Source organism: Vicugna pacos, chromosome 12, assembly GCF_048564905.1.
Source record: "Vicugna pacos chromosome 12, VicPac4, whole genome shotgun sequence".
Lineage (NCBI taxonomy): Eukaryota > Metazoa > Chordata > Mammalia > Artiodactyla > Camelidae > Vicugna > Vicugna pacos.
This window is the reverse complement of record NC_132998.1, coordinates 56,194,354-56,214,375: the sequence shown is the minus strand read 5'-3', so window position 1 is coordinate 56,214,375 and position 20,022 is coordinate 56,194,354. Positions and strand designations below refer to the sequence as shown.

At 47.0% G+C, this 20,022-nt stretch overlaps 1 protein-coding gene across 1 annotated transcript in view; it reads left to right on the top strand.

Annotated features, from left to right (window-relative positions):
• LOC102531370 (apolipoprotein L3-like) overlaps nucleotides 1-19,494 on the top strand; it is a 64,848-nt gene extending 45,354 nt beyond the window's left edge. Inside the window, exons 2-3 of the mRNA XM_072972418.1 lie at nucleotides 15,447-15,567; nucleotides 18,636-19,494. Of these exons, the coding sequence (XP_072828519.1) occupies nucleotides 15,447-15,567; nucleotides 18,636-19,494 (980 nt within the window). The remainder of the gene's footprint in view (nucleotides 1-15,446; nucleotides 15,568-18,635) is intronic.
• Nucleotides 19,495-20,022: the final 528 nt, after the last annotated feature.

Sequence of the window (20,022 nt, the reverse complement as noted above, 5' to 3'; positions counted from 1 at the left end):
CTTTCCAGTTATGAGTTTCTCATTTTTGTAGCATCCTGCTTCTATTCTATTTAGAGTAGACCTTGCAATATTTCTTTTAGCATGGGTTTAGTGTTGCTAAACTCTTCTAGTTATTGCCTGTCTGTGAAATTTTTAATCTCTCCTTCTATTCTAAAGGATAGCCTTGCTGTATAAATATCCTAGGTTGCATCTTTTTTTCATTCAGGACTTTGAATATACGTTGCCACTCCCTCCTGGCCTGTAGTGTTTGTGTAGAGAAATCAGCTGAGAGCCTTAGGGGGTTCCCCTGTAACTCACTCTTTGTTTTTCTCTTGCTGCCTTTAGGGTCATTTCTTTATCCTTGAATCTGGCCATCTTGATTATGATATGTCTTGGTGTGGATCTGTTTGGGTTCTTCCTGTTCGGGACCCTCTGAGTTTCCTGTGCTTGGATATCTGATTCCTTCTTTAGGTTTGAGAAGTTTTCAGTCATGATTTCTTCAAATACCTTTTCCACCCCCTTTGTTCTTTCTTCCCCTTCTGGAACCCCTAGTATGCGTAGATTGGCACACTTTATATTATCACATACGTCCCTTATATTGTTTTCATTGTTTTTTATTTGTTTTTCTCTCAGCTGTCCTGATTGGGTGCTTTCTGTTCTCTTGTCTTCTAGGTCAATTATTCATTCCTTTGCATTATCTAGCCTGCTTTGTACAGCAAGTGAGTTTACCAATTCTACTTGGCTCTTCTTTATAGCTTCAATTTCATTTTTGACATATTTTATATCTCTAAACACTATCTCTTTTAGTTCCTTCAGTACTTTGATCACTCCTTTTTGAAATCTTCATCTAGTAGGCCATCAATATCTATTTCACTGATCATTCTTTCAGGGGAGTTCTCTTGCTCTTTTAATTGGGAGTGGTTCCTCTGCTTCTTCATATTGCTCATATCTCTGTGGCTTCTGGAGTATCACTTACCTATTGTGGTCCTTAAGGAGTTTATTTATTTATCTATTTAAAGCCTATGCAGGAATAAAACTTAAAAAGAGAGAGAGAATTTTAAAAGAAGGGAGGGAAAAAAAGACTTGAAAACAGTGTGTAATCAATAATAGAAGAGCAATTTTAAGCACAAAGCAGTTCAGTTGAGACGTCATTTAAAAACCTTTAAAAAAGTAAAGAAAGTCAAAAAACAATATTTGAAACCTGTGTATAATCAGTAACAGGAGATCAAAACCTAAAGAAGTAAAAATGAAGTGAAATATTTTAAAAGATTTTAAAAGAAAATTTTAAAAGTTATTAAAACTGTAGGCATACATACCCAATTGTTTAAAAAGTAAAGATTATAAAGGTAATAGAAAATAGAACAGATTTTAAAAAGTTTAAAAAAAAAGAGATGTATTCTCATGGAGACTGTGCACTCAATGATTTTATCAAGAGATCTTTCTGTTTTGCCCTGTTTCACGGACTCAGCTTGCTGTTTCCAGATGCCCTCTGTTGGTGCCCTTGTCTGTGCTGCTCCCACTGCCTGTCGGCAAGCAGATCACATCCCCTCCCAAAACTGGGTCAGGAGCTGTGCTCTTACATGCTGGGCAGGCAGGTCACTCCCTCTCCCAATGCCACAGTCAGATGCTGCACTTTGGTGAGATAGGTGGGAGGATCGCGCTCTCTCCCAGCAGCATGATCAGGTGCTGCACTCCTGCCAGGAAGGTGGGTGGCCGCCCACCCTCCCCCAGCACGGGTGACTCCACTGCTCTGTGCAGCTGCCCAATCTGCCTTGGGTACACACGCCATAGGTGGGCTCGGGGAAGATGAAAGAACAGCCCTGCTCCTGCTCCCTGCCAAAACTCAGCTCATTGTTTGTCTTGGCAGCACAAGTTCTCTGAGGTATCAGGGTAGAACAATCCTATCTGCCTTGGGCTGTACACAAATCTCAGTCCTACCAAAGAGGTTGTGGAGCCCCCAGGTACGGATTCAGGTCTTGGCCCTTCCCCCGCCCGGGCACTGTTCACAGGAGGATGTGGTGGCTGAGGCTGTGCCCCACCTTTCTTCTCCTGAGAAATGCTAGTAATGGCACCACAGGTCTCAGGAGACAAAGGCTACAGAGCCCCTTCCCTCAGGGCACACCAGCACTGTTGCTTTGCTTTTCTATTTCATAATTTATGGGGGACCCAGCTTGTTCTACTCTGTATCCCCTCCCAGCCACAGTGCACAGTACCCTAAAATCCCCCAGGGGTGCCTCAGTGCAGCTGCCCCAGTCCTCTGCTGAGCTCGGGCAACCTATCCTGTCCCCCAGTTGCAGGCTCACATCTTGGGCTGGGTGTTGCAGGGACACTTTGTGCCCATTTAACTTAGTTCTGTCAGTCAAGGGCTGCTCAGTACAGATCTGAGCCTTGGAGGCTCACCCTCTGTCCCTCTGACCTCTCTGTTGGAGAGGGAGAGTTCAGCAAACGAGTGCTATTCCTCCTCTGCCTCTCCCTCCCTGCAGGACTGGTCCCACACTGTTTTGCTTTTTCTTCTTTCTTTTTTTCTTTTTTTTTCTACCAGATTCGTGGTGTCTTTGTCTTTTGAAGAGGGCAATGTTCTGTTGGAGTTCAGCGGGTGCTCTGGTTGGCTGGGTGGGTCCATGGATGTGAGTTTTGGTATATTTGTGGGAGAGGGTGACCTACGAGCATCCTTCTACTCCGCCATCTTGGCCTAATTCATATCCCATTTCACATGTATATACATATACTTATATCTATATCTATAACTATATCTGTATACACCACATCCTTATCCATTCAACAGTCAATGGACATTGAAGTTGCTTTTCTGCCTTGGCTATTGCACTGTAAATAGCACTGCTCTGAACACTGGGGTGTATGTTTCTTTTCAAATTACAGTTTCCTGTAGATATATTTTCCGGAGTGAGATTGCTGGATCATATGGTAACGATTTTTAGTTTTTTAAGGAATGTCCATAATGTTTTCCATAGTGGCTGCACCCATTTGCATCCCCACTAGATGAGTTCCCTTTTCTCCACATCTTCTCCAGCATTCGTTATTTGTAGACTGTTTGATGTTGGCCATTCTGACTATTGTTAGGTGCTACCTCATTATACTATTGATGTGCATTTCTCTAATAACTAGCGATACTGGGAATTTTTTCATGTGCCTGTTGGCCATCAGTAGATCTTCTTCAGAGAAATATCTATTTAGATCTTCTGCCTATTTTTCGTTGAGTTGGTTGCTTTTTTGAAATTGAGCTATATGAGCTGTTTGTGTATTTTGTAAATTAATCTCTGATCTGTAGCATCGTTTGCAAATATTTCTGTAGCTTCTCTTTCCATTTTCTTTATAGTTTACTTTTTTCCCTTTTTTCCTTTTTTTTTTTGGCTTTTCTTGTGATTTGGTGACTATATTTAGTGTTATGTTTATATTCCTTTTTCTTTTTCATCTGTATATCTTTTATAGATTTTTGGTGTGCATTAACCATGGGGTTTTGGTATAGCAATGTCTATATATGTGTGTTTATTTTAAGATGCTGAGGTCTTCATTTCAAATCCATTTTAAATACCCTGCATTTGTACATTCCTCCTCTCGTCATTACTCTTTTTGGCATCATATTTTACATCAAACTCTTTTGTGTATCCCCTTAACTGCTCATTGTAGATACAGCTGAGGTTACTACTTCTGCCCCTTAACCTCCCTACTAGTCTGTGTGTGAGTGATTTCCCACCTTTACTGTATGTTTGCCTTTACCAGTGAGCTTTTTCATTTCATAGTTTTCTTTTTCTAGTTGTGGCCTTTTCTTTTCTGCCAAAAGAAGTTCCTTCAACATTTGTTGTAAAGCTGCTTTAGTGGTGCTGTATTCTTTTAGCTTTTGTTTGTCTGTGAAGCTTTGGAATTCTGCGTCAAATCTGAACAAGAGCCTTGCTAGCTTGAGTCTTCTTGCTTGGAGTTTTTTCACTTTAGGTAAATCGTGCCGCTCCCTTCTGGTCTGCAGAGTTTCTGCTGAAAAATTAGCTGATAGCTTTCTTGGAGCTCCCTTAGATGTTATTTGTTGCTTTTCCGTTGTTGCTCTTAGCAGTATCTCTTAATTTTTGTCATTTTAGTTACAATGTGTCTTGGTGTATTAATCTTAGGGTTAATCCTGTACGCAACTCTCTGCATTTCCTGGATTTGGGTGACTGTTTCCTTTCCCAGATTAGGGAAATTTTGACTTATTATCTCTTGAAGTATTTTCTCAGGCTCTTTCTCTCTCTCTTCTCCGTCTGGGACCAGTATACTGTGAATATTTGTGCACTTGACATTGTCCTAGAGGTCTCTTAAACTGTCCTCATTCCTTTTGATCCTTTTTTCTTGTTTTCTGTTCTGTGGCAGTGATTTTCACTATGTTTTCCAGCTCACTGATCCATTCTTCTGTCTCATTTAGTCTACTGTTGATTTTTTCTAGTCAATTTTTCATTTCAGTTATTTTATTCTTCAACTCTGCTTCATTTTTTTTTTTTTTTGAAGTCTTTTTTAACAACCTGTAACTTCTCATACTGGTCATCTATTGTCCTCTTGAGGTCTTTGATCATCTTTATGATCATTATCCTGGACTCTTTCTCAGGTAGATTGCCTATCTCTACTTCATCTAACTCCTCTTCTGGGATTTTATCTTTTTCCTTTGTGTGGAACCCATTCATCTGCCTCTTCATTTTGTCTACCTTTTTTATTTTCTATATGTTGTAGGTTACTTCCATTTCTCAACCTTGGAGAAGATTCGCTCTTAGGAGATGTCTTGTGCATCCCAGCAGTGCCTTCTCCTGTCATCACCCAAGGGCCAGGTGACAGCTGATCCCAGGATGGGTTCTGGCCTGCATTTCTGGACTAATTCCACAGGCTGTGGAATGGTATTTTTCTTGCTTCTGGTGTGTGCCCCCTGGTGGCTGAGGCTGGTCTAGAAGCTTGTGCAGGCTTCCTTGTGGGAGGGGCCAGTGCCTGCCCACTGGTGGGTGGAGCTGGGTCCTGGCCCTCTGGTGGGCAGGGCTGTATCTAGGGGCATTTCTAGAGGTGACTGTGTGCTCAGGAAGTCTTCAAGCAGTCTGGCTACTGATGATGCAGCTATGTTCCTGGCCATGTAGTTGTTTGGCCTGAGGTGAGCCAGCACTGGATCCTACAAGCTGTTGGGTGGCGCCTGGCCTTGGTACATGACTCAAGCAAGATGTGAGCCTCCAGGAGAGTTTGAGCCAATGAATACTCCCCAATGTGTCCGCCACTGGGTCTTTGACTTCAGGGTGAGCCCCAGCCATTTCCACATCTCCCCAAGAGGGCCTCCAAGCCCAGTAGTTAGGTTTGGCCCAGGGTCCAATGATATGACTGCTTAATCCCTTGGTCCTGATTTGCGAGAGATTTTGTGTGTGTCTTTTAAGAGAGAAGTCTTTATTTCCCCCAGTGCTGTGGAGCTCCTACAGTTAAGCCCCACTGACCTTCAAAGCCAAATACTCTGGGGGCTTCTCTTCCTAATGCTCGACTCTTAAGCTGAGGAGTCTGACGTGGGGCTTAGAACTGTGACTCTATCGGAGATTGTCTTCAACATAATTATTCTCCAGTTTGGGGGTTGCCTACCCAGGGGTAAGGGATTTGATTATATCACATGTCTGCTCTTCCTGAGACAGGAGGGAAAGGGGCAGGGCCCAACCATTCAAGGGTTGACAGCAATTAACACCGAAATGGTGGAAGATTCAACTCCCAGTAGGCCTTGAGAATTAAAATGGCAGGAGGCTTGACTTCCAGTAGACCTTGAGCTTCATTATACTCCCACTGAAATATATTAGCATGAGAAATAACCTGCCCCCAGGTGCCACGACAATCCCAAGGCTAACCATAGAAGGTCAAAGAGTGGGCTGTGGCCCAATTCCTGGCAATCCCAGCCCCTTCCCCAGGGTAGTTGGAATAGACCTCCCACTTGTAGGCCTGTGAAGCTACTGAACCCATGAAAACTGGCAACACCACGCCTCATAGCCACCTGTCTCACTCCTTTCTCTTGGTAAACAGCCCACGCTTTCTATGGAGTGTGTACCTACTTTTGCTTACACCTGAGCACCCAACGCCCGAACCTTGTGGCCTTTCTCTTGCCTTTTGACACAGACTACACTCTATACAGTACGTATCTCTCTAAATAAATCTACCTTTACTCTACTGTGGCTCGCTGCTGAATTCTTTCCTGGGGGAAGCCAAGGACTCACACCTGGCGGGGCACGTCCCAGGGGCTCCACCGAAACCTGGGACACTGCCCTCCTCACGGCCCACATCAGTTTTTCCTGCATCACTCCTACCATCTTTTTGTGGTTCCTTCTTTATGTTTTTAGTTATGGAAGATTTTTTCTGGTAGGTTCCAGTCTTTCTTACTGATGGTTGTTCTGCAATTAGTTATGATTTTGGTGTGTGTATGAAAGGAGGTGAGATTTGGCTCCTCTACTCTGCCCCTTGGCTTCCAGCCCCATGTAAATGGAGTTTTTGTGAAGGAAGAGCTGGGCTGGGCCTACTCATCAATCTAAATTTAACAAGTGTCAGATTACTGATCTGAGTTCTACTGGGCTAACCCGTAAATCTAAGTTGATAAATGTCTGTTTGCTGATTCCCTGCTCTTGTTGTCTTTTTTTCTTTCTTTCTTTCTTTCTTTTTTTTTTTTTTTTTGGTAGCCAGCTGAATTGTCAGAGAGACATATCTGTCCTTGAAATATTAGTTTGCTGCCTCTCTGTCTCGACTTTTGTGATAATGATGCTGCTAAAGCTGTTCGATGTCTATAGGCCCAATACCCCGAGCTTGTACTTAACCCTATAAAACCTCATGTGCACGTCTTGGAGGTGCTCAGAGCTTTGCAGCAGAAGCCCCTCTGAGCCTGTCGGTGTACTAAATCTGAGTACTCCAACCCTCCGTGTGGTGCTTGTTTCTTGGCTGACCTGTCATTTCCATAACATTTCAATTCAAGGGATTTTATTTCAGAACAGAAATCCTAGCTCTGGGATGAGGTGGCAGGCAACTGTCTTTGTATAATACAAGAGTAGAAGTGCACTGAGGTGTTTCCATCCACCAGACGCGTGGAGGCAACACTATGTTTTTGCCCTTGGTGCTCAGTCTAGTTTTATTTGTTCATAGGGAGCCACGTGTTCACTCCCAGCACTTCAGACTTGAGTTTCCACTGCAAAACAGCTTCTCCGACATCACAGCTCTGCTGGAAATGTGTGCCAAGGTGTTTTATTTTTTCCATAAACCTTGGCTTTTTTAAAGATGTATTTTTTGGAAAATGTTTGTGATAAAATGTACATCACATAAAATTTCCCATTTTAGGCGTATTTAAGTGTCCAGTTCAGTGGCATTGAGGGCATTCCCACGATTTGGCACTCAGAACCACCATCCAATCACAGAACATTTTTACATGTTGCAAAACTGAAACTCTGTCCCCATGAAACGTTAACGCCCCATTCTCACACCCCTCCCCTCCCCTCCTGGCAAGCACCACTGTCCTCCCTGACTTCATGGATCTGACTGCCCTAAGCACTTCATATGAGTGGAATCATACAACATTTTTCCTTTTGTGACTGGCTTTTTTAAAAAAATTCTTTTATTGTGGAAAAATATACATAACATATCATATACATAACATATACATATACATAAGTATCTCTTTGCCTTTGAGTGGACAGATCCAGACACTCGTAGTGTTTCCCAGCTAACGTGCACTGTGCTGCCCCAAGGCTTCAGGGACAGCCCTCACTTGCTTGGAAATGCATTAGCATAAGAGTTGAGAGAATCAGAATTGACCAACGGCTCTCTCTTACAGTACATGGGCGATTTCCTAATTTGTAGCCCCACTAGAGAGGATACAGATAAAAACACTATTCAGATTCTCCAATTCCTAGGAGAACGAGGATATTGAGTCTCTCTCCACAAGACCCAGATGTCCATGCAACAGGTTAAGTACCTGGGATATATACTGTGCCCCGGGAGTAGAACTCTTGCCCAAGACCAAAAGGAACCTATTATGAGCCTTCACCCCCCACCCCCAGACTAACAGGCAGCTGAAGGCCTTTCTGGGGAGGCAGGATTTTGCAGGACCTGGATTCCTGGATTTGGGCATATTGCAAAGCCTCTTTATGAGGCCCTAAAAGGGGGTGACCACGAACCCCTAAATTGGGACAAAAGTTGTCAACAGGCATTTTTATCTTTAAAACAGAAACTAGGAACTGCCCCTGCACTGGGTCTCCCAAACTTAGAAAAACCTTTTACGCTCTATGTAGCTGAGAGGCAAGGAAGAGCTTTGGGCGTCCTCACCCAGCAGCTCGGGGGCCTGCCTAGACCAATAGCTTATCTCTCAAAACAACTTGATCAGGGGGCCACAGGGTGGCCAGGATGTCTTGGGGCAGTAGCTGCCACTGCTTTGTGAGCAGCTGAGGCCATTAAGCTTACCCTGGGACAGCCACTGGAAGTTCTAACCCCCCACCAGGTACAAGGAGTCTCAGAGAACAAAGGACACCCCTGGCGGACACGTGGGCGATTACTTAAATACCAAGCCCTCCTACTTGATTCCGCAGATTTAACTCTTAAAGTTTGCCAGGTTTTAAATCCGGCCACTCTAATGCCAGATGTCCCATCCCAGGAATGCCTTCTTCACTCCTGCGTGGAGACTATTGAGCACGTTTACTCCAGCCGGCCAGAGCTCAGGGCTGAGCCCCTGTCCAAACCCGAAGCAGAATGCTTTACTGATGGCAGCAGCTTTATACACAACAGAACAAGGTGAGCCGGTTACGCTATAGCAAACCTACAGACAGTCGTTGAGTCTGGAGCTCTGCCCTCCCGGACTTCTGCACAAAAGTCTAAAGTAATTGCTTTAGTAAGAGCACTCCAGTTAGGAAAAGGTTTAAGAACCAATATCTTTACTGATTCTAAATATGGATTCCTCAGTTACATGTCCATGCTGCCATATGGAAAGAAAGGGGACTGCTGACAGACAAAGGGTCCCCCATCCACCACCAGGCAGAAATTCTAAACCTCCTAGAAGCAGTCTGGCTTCCTAAAGAGGTTGCAGTCATACACTGCAGGGGACACCAAAAGGGCGATTGTTCCCTTATAAAGGGAAACGCCCTCACAGACAAGGTGCCGAAGCTGCAGCCAGAGCACAGCCGGTCTTACAAGCTGCAGTTCTCCCACCTGAGGACCAGCCTCTCCCAATGGCGCCATCCTCTACACCTGAAGAGGTCGAGTGGGCTAAACATAGGGGGCTAGAGTAGAATCCCGGGGTGGCTGACAAAAGAGATAATAAGCTCCTCATTCCTGGGGACAAACAACGGAAAATAATTAAGCATCTACATTGAGGCCACACACCTAGGGTGGGACTCCATGCTCAGGCTAACTTCTCAAGTGTTCCTAGGCAAGGGACTGTCCCAAACGGTTAAGGAAGTCACTAGGGCCTGTGAACTTTGTGCCCACAATGACCTAGGTGATGCAGGAAAACAGATGTGAGGTGTCAGGTCTTGGTTGGGTCCTTGGCTTCACGCAGGAAAGAATTCAAGAGCGAGCCAGTTGAGAGAAGGTAGATTTACTCATAAAGATACATTGAAAGGCAAGAGAAAGGCCACGAGGTGTGGGGGTTGGGTACTCAGATTAAAAGTAGATACACATTCCGTAGATAGAATGAGGGCAGTCTCCAAAGAGAGAGGGGCGGCCAAAGGTGCCGTGTTGCTGGTTTCTATGGTCTCAGTAGCTTCACAGGCCTACAGGTGGGATCAATCCAACTGCCCTGGGGAAGGGGCTGGGATTCCCAGGGGTTGGGCCACAGCCCATTCTTTGGCCTTTTGCTGTTAGCCTTGGGGCTGTCATGGCACCTGAGGACAACTTCTTTGATCCTGCTGTTACAATGAGCACAGAATGAAGCTCAAAGTCTATTAGAAGTTAAACCTCTTAACCCTTAAGGCCCAGTAGGAGGCGAATCTTCCACCATTTTGGTGTTAAATTGCTGTCATTCCTTGAGTGCCTGTGGCCTGTCCTCTTCCCTCCTGTCTCACAGGGAGTCACCCTATATCCCCACCCCTAGTCTGGCCCACACAGCATCGGGGAACTTATCCAGGGGAAGATTGGCAAATGGACTTTCCCCAGATGTCTCCTTGTAAGGGATGGAAATGCCTGTTGGTAATCACAGTCACCTTTACAGGATGGGTAGAAACTTTCCCCACCAGAACAGAAAGAGCAATAGATGTGTCAAGTTTTCTGCTCAAAGGAATACTCCTGAGGTTTGGGTTACCAAGAAGCTTACAGAGTGATGATGGACCCACCTTCACTGCCAAGGTGACTCAATAAGTTTCTTCTGCTCTGGGTATTAACTATCGGCCTCCACTCTTCCTGGAGGCCTCAATCCTCAGGCAAGGCGGGAAAAGCAAATCATGTTCTAAAGAGAACACTTGCTTAGCTATGTCAGGAGACTTCAGTAACCTGGGTCCCCCTCTTTCCTAACACCCTTCTAAGAATAAGGACTGGCCCTAAGGGAATTTTAAAACTTAGCCCATTTGAAATGATGTATGGAAGGCCCTTTTTAACTGCAGACTTCCTGTTTGATGAGGAAGCTCATAGATTAGCTTCCCACATTGTTAGCTTAAGTCAAGTTCTAAAGGCTCTCTGAGAATACGGAAACAAAGTGTTTCCCTTTCCCACAGAGGAAAATGCTGAAGTCTCTGCCTAATCAGGGGACTTTGTCTTACTAAAAACTAGAAAGGAGGGGTTCCCTGAAGTCCAGGTGCAGCCAAAATGGAAGGGCCATGTCAGGTACAACGAAGCACCCCAAGTGCCATTAAGCTACAAGGAATTGCCACTTGGGTACCTCTGTCCAGAATAAAGCCTGTAACTTACAAGCCCCACCTGGAGCCAGGAGAGACCTATGCTTGTGAGGCAATACAAGACCTCAGGTGCCTGTTTAAGGAAAATAAATGATCTCATGTAGCAGTAATTAAAACAGTTCATGATTGCTTGAATATATCCAATTAAAGCTCCTAAAAAATATATTTCAGTACGCAGTAGAAATGTAATAAGTTTCATCTTTAATCAGGATTTTAAGTATTTAACAAGTTCTAAAGGTTCTTAGTAGCTCCAGCTGACTCTGAGATGCCTTAAAGGAAATCTGGGGCATCTTAGATATTAAATTAACTAACATTCTTTAATATGTTAAGTCAAATGTAATCAATCATGACTTTAATAATTATAAAGAAATCTCTATAAATTGCAGTTATTTAACCCTGTCTTTTAAGTCTTTTGTCATTATAGAGTTAAACTGCTATAACAAAGGTGTTCCATCATTGAGAAGATTCATAAGAAAATTATGAAACTGGTTCCAGCATTTCCACATCCAGATAACAGTTATGTGAGGATTCCAGCCCATATCAAACTTGGACGCAGAAGCAAAAAGGCTGTCCTGCCCCTGGGGCCCCTAGGTTAGGCATTTAGAGGTTTTTACTCCCTGATAGGCAGGGTCAACACCCCTACTCATCTTGGAAGCAGTTTCAGAAGATGGATCTTCACCCCTCTGCAACCCCATAAGATTATGGGAGTAAAACCTCTGAGGGGAGGAATGAAACAGGATGGAAGGGGGCAGGGCATAGCCACTCAAGGAATGACAGTAATTTAACACCAAAATGGTGGAAGATTCACCTCCTACTGTGCCTTAAGGATTAAGAGGTTTAACTTCTAGCAGACCTTGAGCTTCATTATGTGCTCACTGTAACAGCCTGATCAAATAACATGCCCGCAGGCGCCATGACAGCCCCAAGGCTAACTGGAAAAGGCCAAAGAATGGGCGGTGGCCCAACCCCTGGGAATCCCAGCCTCTTCCCCAGGGCAATTGGACTGATGCCACCTGTAGGCCTGTGAAGCTACTGAGACCATAAAAAGTGACACCACCACGCCTAGTGGTCCTTTGCGCTCTCTCTGCCCTTTGGAGACGGCCTGCGCTCTGTCTATGGAGTGTGTGCCTACTTTTACTTTAACCTGAGCACCCAATTCCCACACCTCTTTCCTTGCCTTTCTTTTGTCTTACATTGTATGCAGTATGTATCTCTTTCAATGAGTCTACTTTTACTCAAAAAAATTCTTTTATTCTGGAAAAATATATATAACATATCATATGCATAACATACACATATGCATAACACAAGCCTCCCTTATCATTAGCAGTGTGTATACCTCTAAGTACCTTCACTGCCATTTCTGTCAGGTCTCAGGAGGTGTAGTTGATGAGCGCCTTTTAAAAATAGTGCCTAAACATAATACATATTTGCTATCTTTCCTTATCTCCCAAAGCAAGATAGTCACAAGCAGAACCAAAAGAAATTCTCTCTATATAAAGATGTGGTTTCTCTTTGTTTTTTTACAAGACTGCTGAGAACTGGCAAGACTTCAAGGATGGACACTCATAGATTCGAGTATGAATGTAAATTGGTATCATTGGTTTGCATAACAGTGGGGCTCTAAGTATGAAATCGTTTTAGGTGTTGATACTCTCTGACCCAATCATTCTAATTCTAGAAATAGCTTAGGAAACAATTTCAAATACAAGCAAGGTTTTATATAAGAAAGATGTTCTCTGCGCTATTATTTACATAAGGAATGAGAGACAACTTAAAGTCCAAGAGTTAGCGGAGGAGAGCAGAGAGGACTGGGCACCACCGTGGGCACGGGCAGCCCAAGGTAGGGCTGCGGGCACTTGGCCAGGGCCTGGGGAAATGAAGCTCATGCACAAGAAAGGAGGGCGTGGGCTTTGGGAAGCTGTAGCACCAAGAAATTTGTCAGGGCAGAGACTCGAGCACAGGGTGCAAGACATCATTTTGATATAGTAACAGCCATTTACCAATTAATATATATCCATGATTAAATATTTTTGTATAGAAAAGGCAACAGAGCACTGTCATGACAAATGTGGCACCTGGATCTGAAAGATTTGGGTTCAAGCCCAGGAGGCTGTAGCACCAGAGTGAGAACCTGGGCTAAGCTAAGTGCACGGGAGTTTCTGGAGCCCTGGCACCACACACCCTGCAGCAATGAGAGCGGCCTTCAACTAGTGAACACAGCTGCCCCCACCCTCACATAATTTGCAAACTGTTACCTTCCTATCTTTTCTTCTGTGTTTGGTTTTATTGCTTCTAGAAGTTTCCAGGTGGCCATGTGTTGTCTGAATATGTTCTCCTTGTGCCCCAACAGGACAACAGGATTCTGACTTGGTTTGGAGGGAACTGCAGTGATGGGAGGAAATTTCCCTGAATAGCCACTGGCAGAGCCCAGTAGACAGAGAACGTCAGTGGGTCGAGTCCACTGTGGCGCTGGTGGCCATCCCGGGAGAACCAGCTAGAGACCTGTCCCCTCACTGCTCCCTGTTGCCAGAGCTCACTCAAGTTCCAGTCCACAATGTGTTTTCCCTTCCCCAAGGGTGAAGCCGCACCTCCTTCGAGGCTGACACAAACTGGTGAGCTCAAGGGAGGACACTGATATCCCACTGCTGGCATCATGATGTCAGTTGGCCTCCTTAACTGCCCAGGTACTCAGCTGCCCCTTCTCTGCCTGCTTCCTCCTTGTGCCCTAGAATGAGGGCAATGTCGCCAGGCTGAATTATCCTACACAGGAATCAAGACCCAAGAAGCGGTTGAAAAACATCTGTGAGCCCCTAAGAGGGGCTGATGGGAGAACAACACTAGAGGGTTGATCCCCACAGGCTCCTTCATGGCCTTCTCCTCCGGGGGCCACGGCCAAGGTGCTCACTCCCTCCCTCCCCCACCACACAGCAGATGCTCTGAGTGGGGCAGGGGAAGGCCTGGGAAGCAGATGATGAAATAGTAAGGGGTGTCCTGAGGCCAGGGAGGTGAAGAGAGAGGAGGTAGACCAGCAACCCTGGAGGCTTCTCTGCCCTCTCCCTTAGTCTAGGCTACACTTGCTCTCAGACTCTGGGCTGTTACCAATCGAAACCCATTCCTCAAGCTCTGCTGCCTGCCCCACTGCTCTGCCAGGGTCGGCGGACCCCCGAATGGAACGAAAGACTGTCCTTTGCCACCTGCCACCTGTGTGACCTGGAGTACCTTCCCTGACCTCCCCTGTAAAATGGGAAGGATATTCCCTCATGTTGTTCTGAGGATCAAATATAACGTAGGTCTCTGGCTGGGCCAGTGCCTGCCCCGGAGCAGGTCCTCCTGAGTGTTGTTGCTGTCCCTGTGTGTCCCAGGTGGGGCCTCTCTGCACCCCAGAATTCTCACCCCCCACCCCCAAGGTTAATTAAGGGCACCTCTTTACCAGGCAGGACTGCCTCAGGCAGCTTCTAATCCTATTGCCCTCAGATCCCCCTGCAGACACCCAGTCCCTCAGGCATTTCCCCACCCGCCTCACCCCAATCAATCAACACACAGATTCAGTGCTGGGAGCTCCCCCCACGGAAGCCCTGGTTGCCTTTCACCCTTAGTGATGCAGGAGAGAGAAAACACTTAGCAACTCTCCATGCACTGAAATCATCACTGTGTTTCCTTGACTCCTGTTTTCTCAGGACCACTTTGCCCCCATCACTGGACTACTAAGCAACTAAATCACTCTGTCAAAGGGGCTGCCCAGGAGAGCAAATTGGCCAAGTATTAACAAGGGGGGGCACAGAGTAGAAGCCAGGGGCCCCCCAGCCGGCCCTGGGGCCCGTGAGGGAGGCCGGGCTGCGGGAGCCCTGAGGATCAGCTCTCCTCAGAAACAAGACGGTCTCCTGTGTATAAACGGGCCATCTGGGCTCAGTGGAGCCAGTGGGAGCTGTGCCCCTGGGAGCAGCCTGGGTGAGAGAGAGGTGACAGGGATGGACCACAGGCTCAGAGCTGAGGTCCCGCCCCTCACGCCTCTGAGGAAGCCCCTCCCCTCCCGGCCTGGCGTCTGTGACTCACGGGAGGAGTCTCTCACCTGGTACTTTGACTCAAAGCTCTGGATTCTGAGTTATTTTAAAAATTAAAGTAACATCGGTTTATGTAACTTGCGGGCGCAGATCCTTATATTTCTACTTCTGTATACACTACTGCGCTCACTAGCAAGAGCAGGTAGGGTTGGGTCCTGGTGAGGCCTCTTGTCCTGGGTGTCAGTGCCTGCTGCCTTCTGGTCCTGTTCTCACACAGACCTTTCTCAGTGTGGAGAGAGAGCTGGACTGGCACCACTTCCTCTTCTAATAAGGACACCGCCTTACTGGCTTAGGGCCCCACTCTTATGACCTCATTTAACCATAATTATTTCCTGAAATGTCCTAATTTTAAATTCAGTCACGTGCGGGGTCAGGGTTTGCACATATGAATTTGCGGAGGGCCCAGTCCTGCCCAAAGCACCGGGTGACTCCATCAACAGTACCCAGGGGAACAGTGCTCAGGAAGATGAACTGTGACCACTTTGTGCTGAAGACAAATCGTGTTGCACTGCAATTTTGGCTAATTTTATTCTTTTTTCTTTCCATCTAGATAAGGAGTGGTTTTTTGAGGCTGTCATTGAGTGCCTCTGGAACATATTGAACAGCGAGGAACTCCTACACCTGCTGACTGAAGTCCTAAATAGATTTGAGAAGGAGGAAAATTTATCAAGGTGACTTGTGTGGGTGCCCCAGGAATGTCAACTAAAGCCCCCACCGTGGCTAGGTTCCTCCTGGAAGGCACACCTCCTCCAGGCAGTATCCTAGGGTTGGGATCGAGGATTTCCTTCTCAATAATCCATGAGGAATTTTTCCTCCATGTCATTTGCTGGCGGTGAACGGCCTCAGGTTGAGAAGAGATGAAACTGCAAGGCAGGTTATTGACCTCGGACAAGTTACTTAACTACTCTCTGCCTTGGTTTCTTCATCTGTTCAATGTTATTGTGAGGAAACTGAGATAATACACGCCAAGTGCTTAGTATAATGGCCGACTTGTAGTAGGTACTCCATTCATGTTAACTTTGAAAAAGGTTTTTGGGAAGAGATCAGGGCCAAGGATCTTGTTCCTGGAGATGAGGACAAAGGAGGATTTCCTTTGGGATGAGTCAGAAAACTGCTGACAGCGTCAGTTTGTGTCCTGGGGGTTCTTTCTGACTGGAGCCCTGGTATCCCCATCTTAGCAATTGTGCAGACACTGCAGGACCCGGGTCTCTAGGGCAGAGAGGCTGGGGTGGAATTGGATGGAGCTGAGCTAGGTCCTGGCTCTATCCTGGCCCAACTCTGGGACTCTGGGCTTATGTCTTGGATCTCAGATTTATCATCTGTACAGGGGGAGATGCAGTTCAATCTGATGGACTGTGGTGATGGCTTTAGAGTGAACCACGTGGCCACAGGTGGGGAACCAAGTGCAGGCATGTCGTGCAAAGGTCCAGGGAGGCCTGGACCAGGGTCGCACCCAAGGCTCAGGATGGAGAGAGAGGTTCAGGTGGGGGAACTAGTAGAATGTGTTGGCAAAGGGCCAGGACCAGAGTGAGGGGAGTGACCCCTAGAACACAAAGCTGAAGGGGCTGTGATGCTATCAGAGTTGCCATGAGTGGGAGAGGGGACAGTTCTTCCCTCCCTGACTCGATCTGCTGATGCTGGGCATAGAGGGCCCAGGGTGACTGTGTCCTCCACACCCTGCCTGGGGGCCCAGGGGTCTTGTATGCCATGTGGGACCCTCTTCTATTCCACATAGAGTAGCCTGACAAGTCTGAATGTGGTGTGGCTGAGTCATGACTCCATTGTCAGAATGAGGGGCTGCCAGTTTTGTGTGATTTGTGTGATTCTGAGGAGGTTGTCAAGTCCCCACCAAACAGGATAATATTTCCTCTACCAGCTCATCCAAACGCAGGCCTTTCAGGATTAGCAATTCATATGGATGTTTCATAAAGTCTTGAATCTTTTAGAGGGTCCATCGAGTTGCACATGGCCTTGGGGTGCACGCAAATGAAGCTGCCCCAGCTAAGGTTGAGTTAGGCTGGTGACACCTGAGAGCTCGGGGGTACAGGGTGGTGGGTTGGGAGTCGGTGAGGTGGGCTGGAGAGTCCAGGGAGAACCAGGATTAATAACCTCTCTCCTGATTCCCAGTCAGGTGGGGAAGTGGTTGAACTCAGTGACCTTCACCTGGATGGATACAGGGCATCAGGCTTGGAAGAGGGCATAGGTCAGGGAAGTGATCCCTGAGGACCCCTCTAGCTGTGAGATTTGGTCTTAAAACAAATTCTATGTACGCGGTGTTAGCCAGACTGCAAAGTCTGAGTGCACAGTCCCCAGATTGTCCTAACTCTTGACAACAGTGACAAATTTGGAGGATGCCACAACCACCCTAACGCTGGAGAACTCCTGAAAAGGATACACAGAACTCCCTGATAGCCGGCAGACTCCCAGGTCCCATTTACTACAGGGAAGGATGTGGGTTCCCAGCAGCCACAGGGCAGAGTCTGGGAGGGTTTCAAACATGAAGTTTCTCTTGTCCTGAAGACGCATTACAGTCCTGAGTTCAGTGTATCAGTGTACGTGGGGCTTTGTCAACCAGGGATGCATACCGTGCTTAAAATATGGTCCTGATAGACTTTAATATGATGAGGCAGGCAGCATTCAGGACAGTGGTGACAGGTGTGGAGCCCATTGCTGTAGAGCAGACACACTGGGCTCAAGCCCGAACACAGCACAGACACTGGGGGTTTATAGCCAAGGAGCAGAGTGAGGCGTGGTGGAGGGAAAATTACTGAGAGGAGACACCAAGCGGAGGGGATTCCTGCTGAAGTTTCCTAACAGGATTCTCGATAAAGGCAGGTTATGGGCGGATTCATCAATTGCGGGAGATGAGGAATTTGATCAGGTATCAAAGTGATCAGAGCTCACAGTGCGGGAGTCTCACTCATCAGATTTAGCAGGGTTCCTGCTGAGACTGAGTGATGGGGGCCAACGGGGACAGGACAGGGAAGGGGAAGGTGGAGGCCTGCTTGAGAAGAGGACTGAGAAGAGCCTGACTAAATTTTGGTGAAGGAGAGAGTCTGAAGCACCCCGAGCCTCAGTGCACAGGGTCCTCATGGGGCTCAATCACATGCTGTCCACATGGGTGGCCTGTGTCTCAGGCCCATCTCAGAGTTAAGACCAACAGCCTTGTGTCCATATCCCCCAGAGGTCAGACTGACACCACATGACCCTGAGGCCCATCACACATCAGCCTGGCAGACTGTCAGCGGCCAGGGGCCCAGGCAAACCAGGGCACTCCTATCAGCCAGAACATTCTAGGGGCTTAGGGTCACTTCCCTTAGCCAAGGGCAAAAGCAGGTTGATTCCTCACTGCACCCTAAGCTTCTCTGAATGAGGGCTTCTTGGCTCCAGTCCCACTTCTCTGTGTTTATCTGCCGAGGTCGCACTCTAACAAGCACATTGGAGGTGATGGTGTTGACCTGCCTCTGAGTCAGAATGTGTCTTACCAAATATCTACCTCCTAAGAGTATCCTAAGATGGCTTTTATTTTTATATTTTGTGTTTGAACAAATGGCGTGGAGCCACTACAATATATAAAACAAGTGCATAATGTTGATCAAAAAAACTTACATTTGTAAAAGTCTTTTCTCTTTGGTTTATAGTAAAATGTCTGTTATTTATGCAGGATGAATCTTGTTGAGCCTATTTTATGGAGAACTCCAAAGTTCCTTTCTTAATCCCTTGACCTTCACGGTTACAGGGGAGAGTCAGCTGCACTACGCGAATACCTGGATGACCTGAAGACACTCTTGGCCCTCAAGGACAAATACAGCCTGCTAAAGGAGAAGCTGAATAGGAAGAGATTTTTAAAGAAGTTTCCTCAGGTGAAACGGGAGCTTGAGGAATGCATAGGAAAGCTCTGTGCACTTGCAGACAAGGTGGACAAGGTTCACAGGGACTGCACCATCACCCAGGTGTCAGGCACCTTGGCTGGTGTTGCGTCTGGCATCCTGGCCATCGCTGGCCTGGCTCTGGCACCTGTGACAGCGGGGGTCAGTCTGGCACTCTCGGCAACTGGGTTAGGGCTGGGGGCTGCAGCTGCCGTGACCGGTGTGACCACGAGTGTTGTGGAACGTGTTGTCACGTCGTCAGCAGAAACTGAAGCCAATGACCTAATCTCACCTGCCATCAACAGATGGAAAGCGGTTAAGGAGGTTTTACTGCAGAGCCGGCCCCAAATTGTTTCTGCAGCAGAGATACTCAGAGAAGTGCAACAGATTGAAAAGTATATCTGGGCCATCGAGCTGCTCAGAGCCAACCCTGGCTTAGCAGCAGATGTGCAGCGCTTCCTGACCACTGGGCAACTCTCAGTCCAAAGCAGCAGGCAGGTGCAGGAAGTTCTTAAAGGCACAGCTCTGGCAATGAGCACAGGAGCCCGGGCCATTGGTATGGCCGCTACAGGTTTCTCCCTTCTCCTAAACATGGGTTTCCTGATGAATGAGTCAGCGAACCTGATTTCGGGGGCAAAGTCAGAGTCTGCTGTACGGCTAAGGCAGCGGGCCCTGGATCTGGAGAGGAGGTTGGAGGAGCTCACTCAGATCTATGAGATTCTGCTGTAGGGTCCGACTCCCGTCCAGTCCCACGATCCAGAGCAGTGCAGGGAGCAGAGGCATGTGAGTGATGAAGACGCAGAGGTATCTTTTAAAAGGGGAAAAGGGGACAAGTAAAACTTATGGACTTAGGTGTGAAGGAATGTGTCATTTACCGGTCTGATGGCAACCCGGCAGCGAATCACGCAGGTGGCAGATGGTGAAAGAGAAGGAAGCAGCCTAGAGCCTGGAAGAAGGGCGCAGGGGGAACGAGAGAGTGAGGGGAAAGGGGAAACCATGTATCATGGACAAAGAAGACCCTGGGGGCCTGAATAAAGAGAGAGGATGGAGGATCAAGCAACCAGAAGGCTGCAAACAGAAAAGAATAATAAATGGAGAAAGTCAAAGAGTTGGGACTCTTGGATGGTGGGAAGGGGGCAGTGGCTCCTCTATCGCCCCTCCCCGGGGTCTGATGTCCCTACCAGAAGAAAGTCTTCCTGGTGGGGGTCCCCAGCCCTCCTTTTCCAGCATCAGTTCACTTTTGACTTCCAGCAGGTT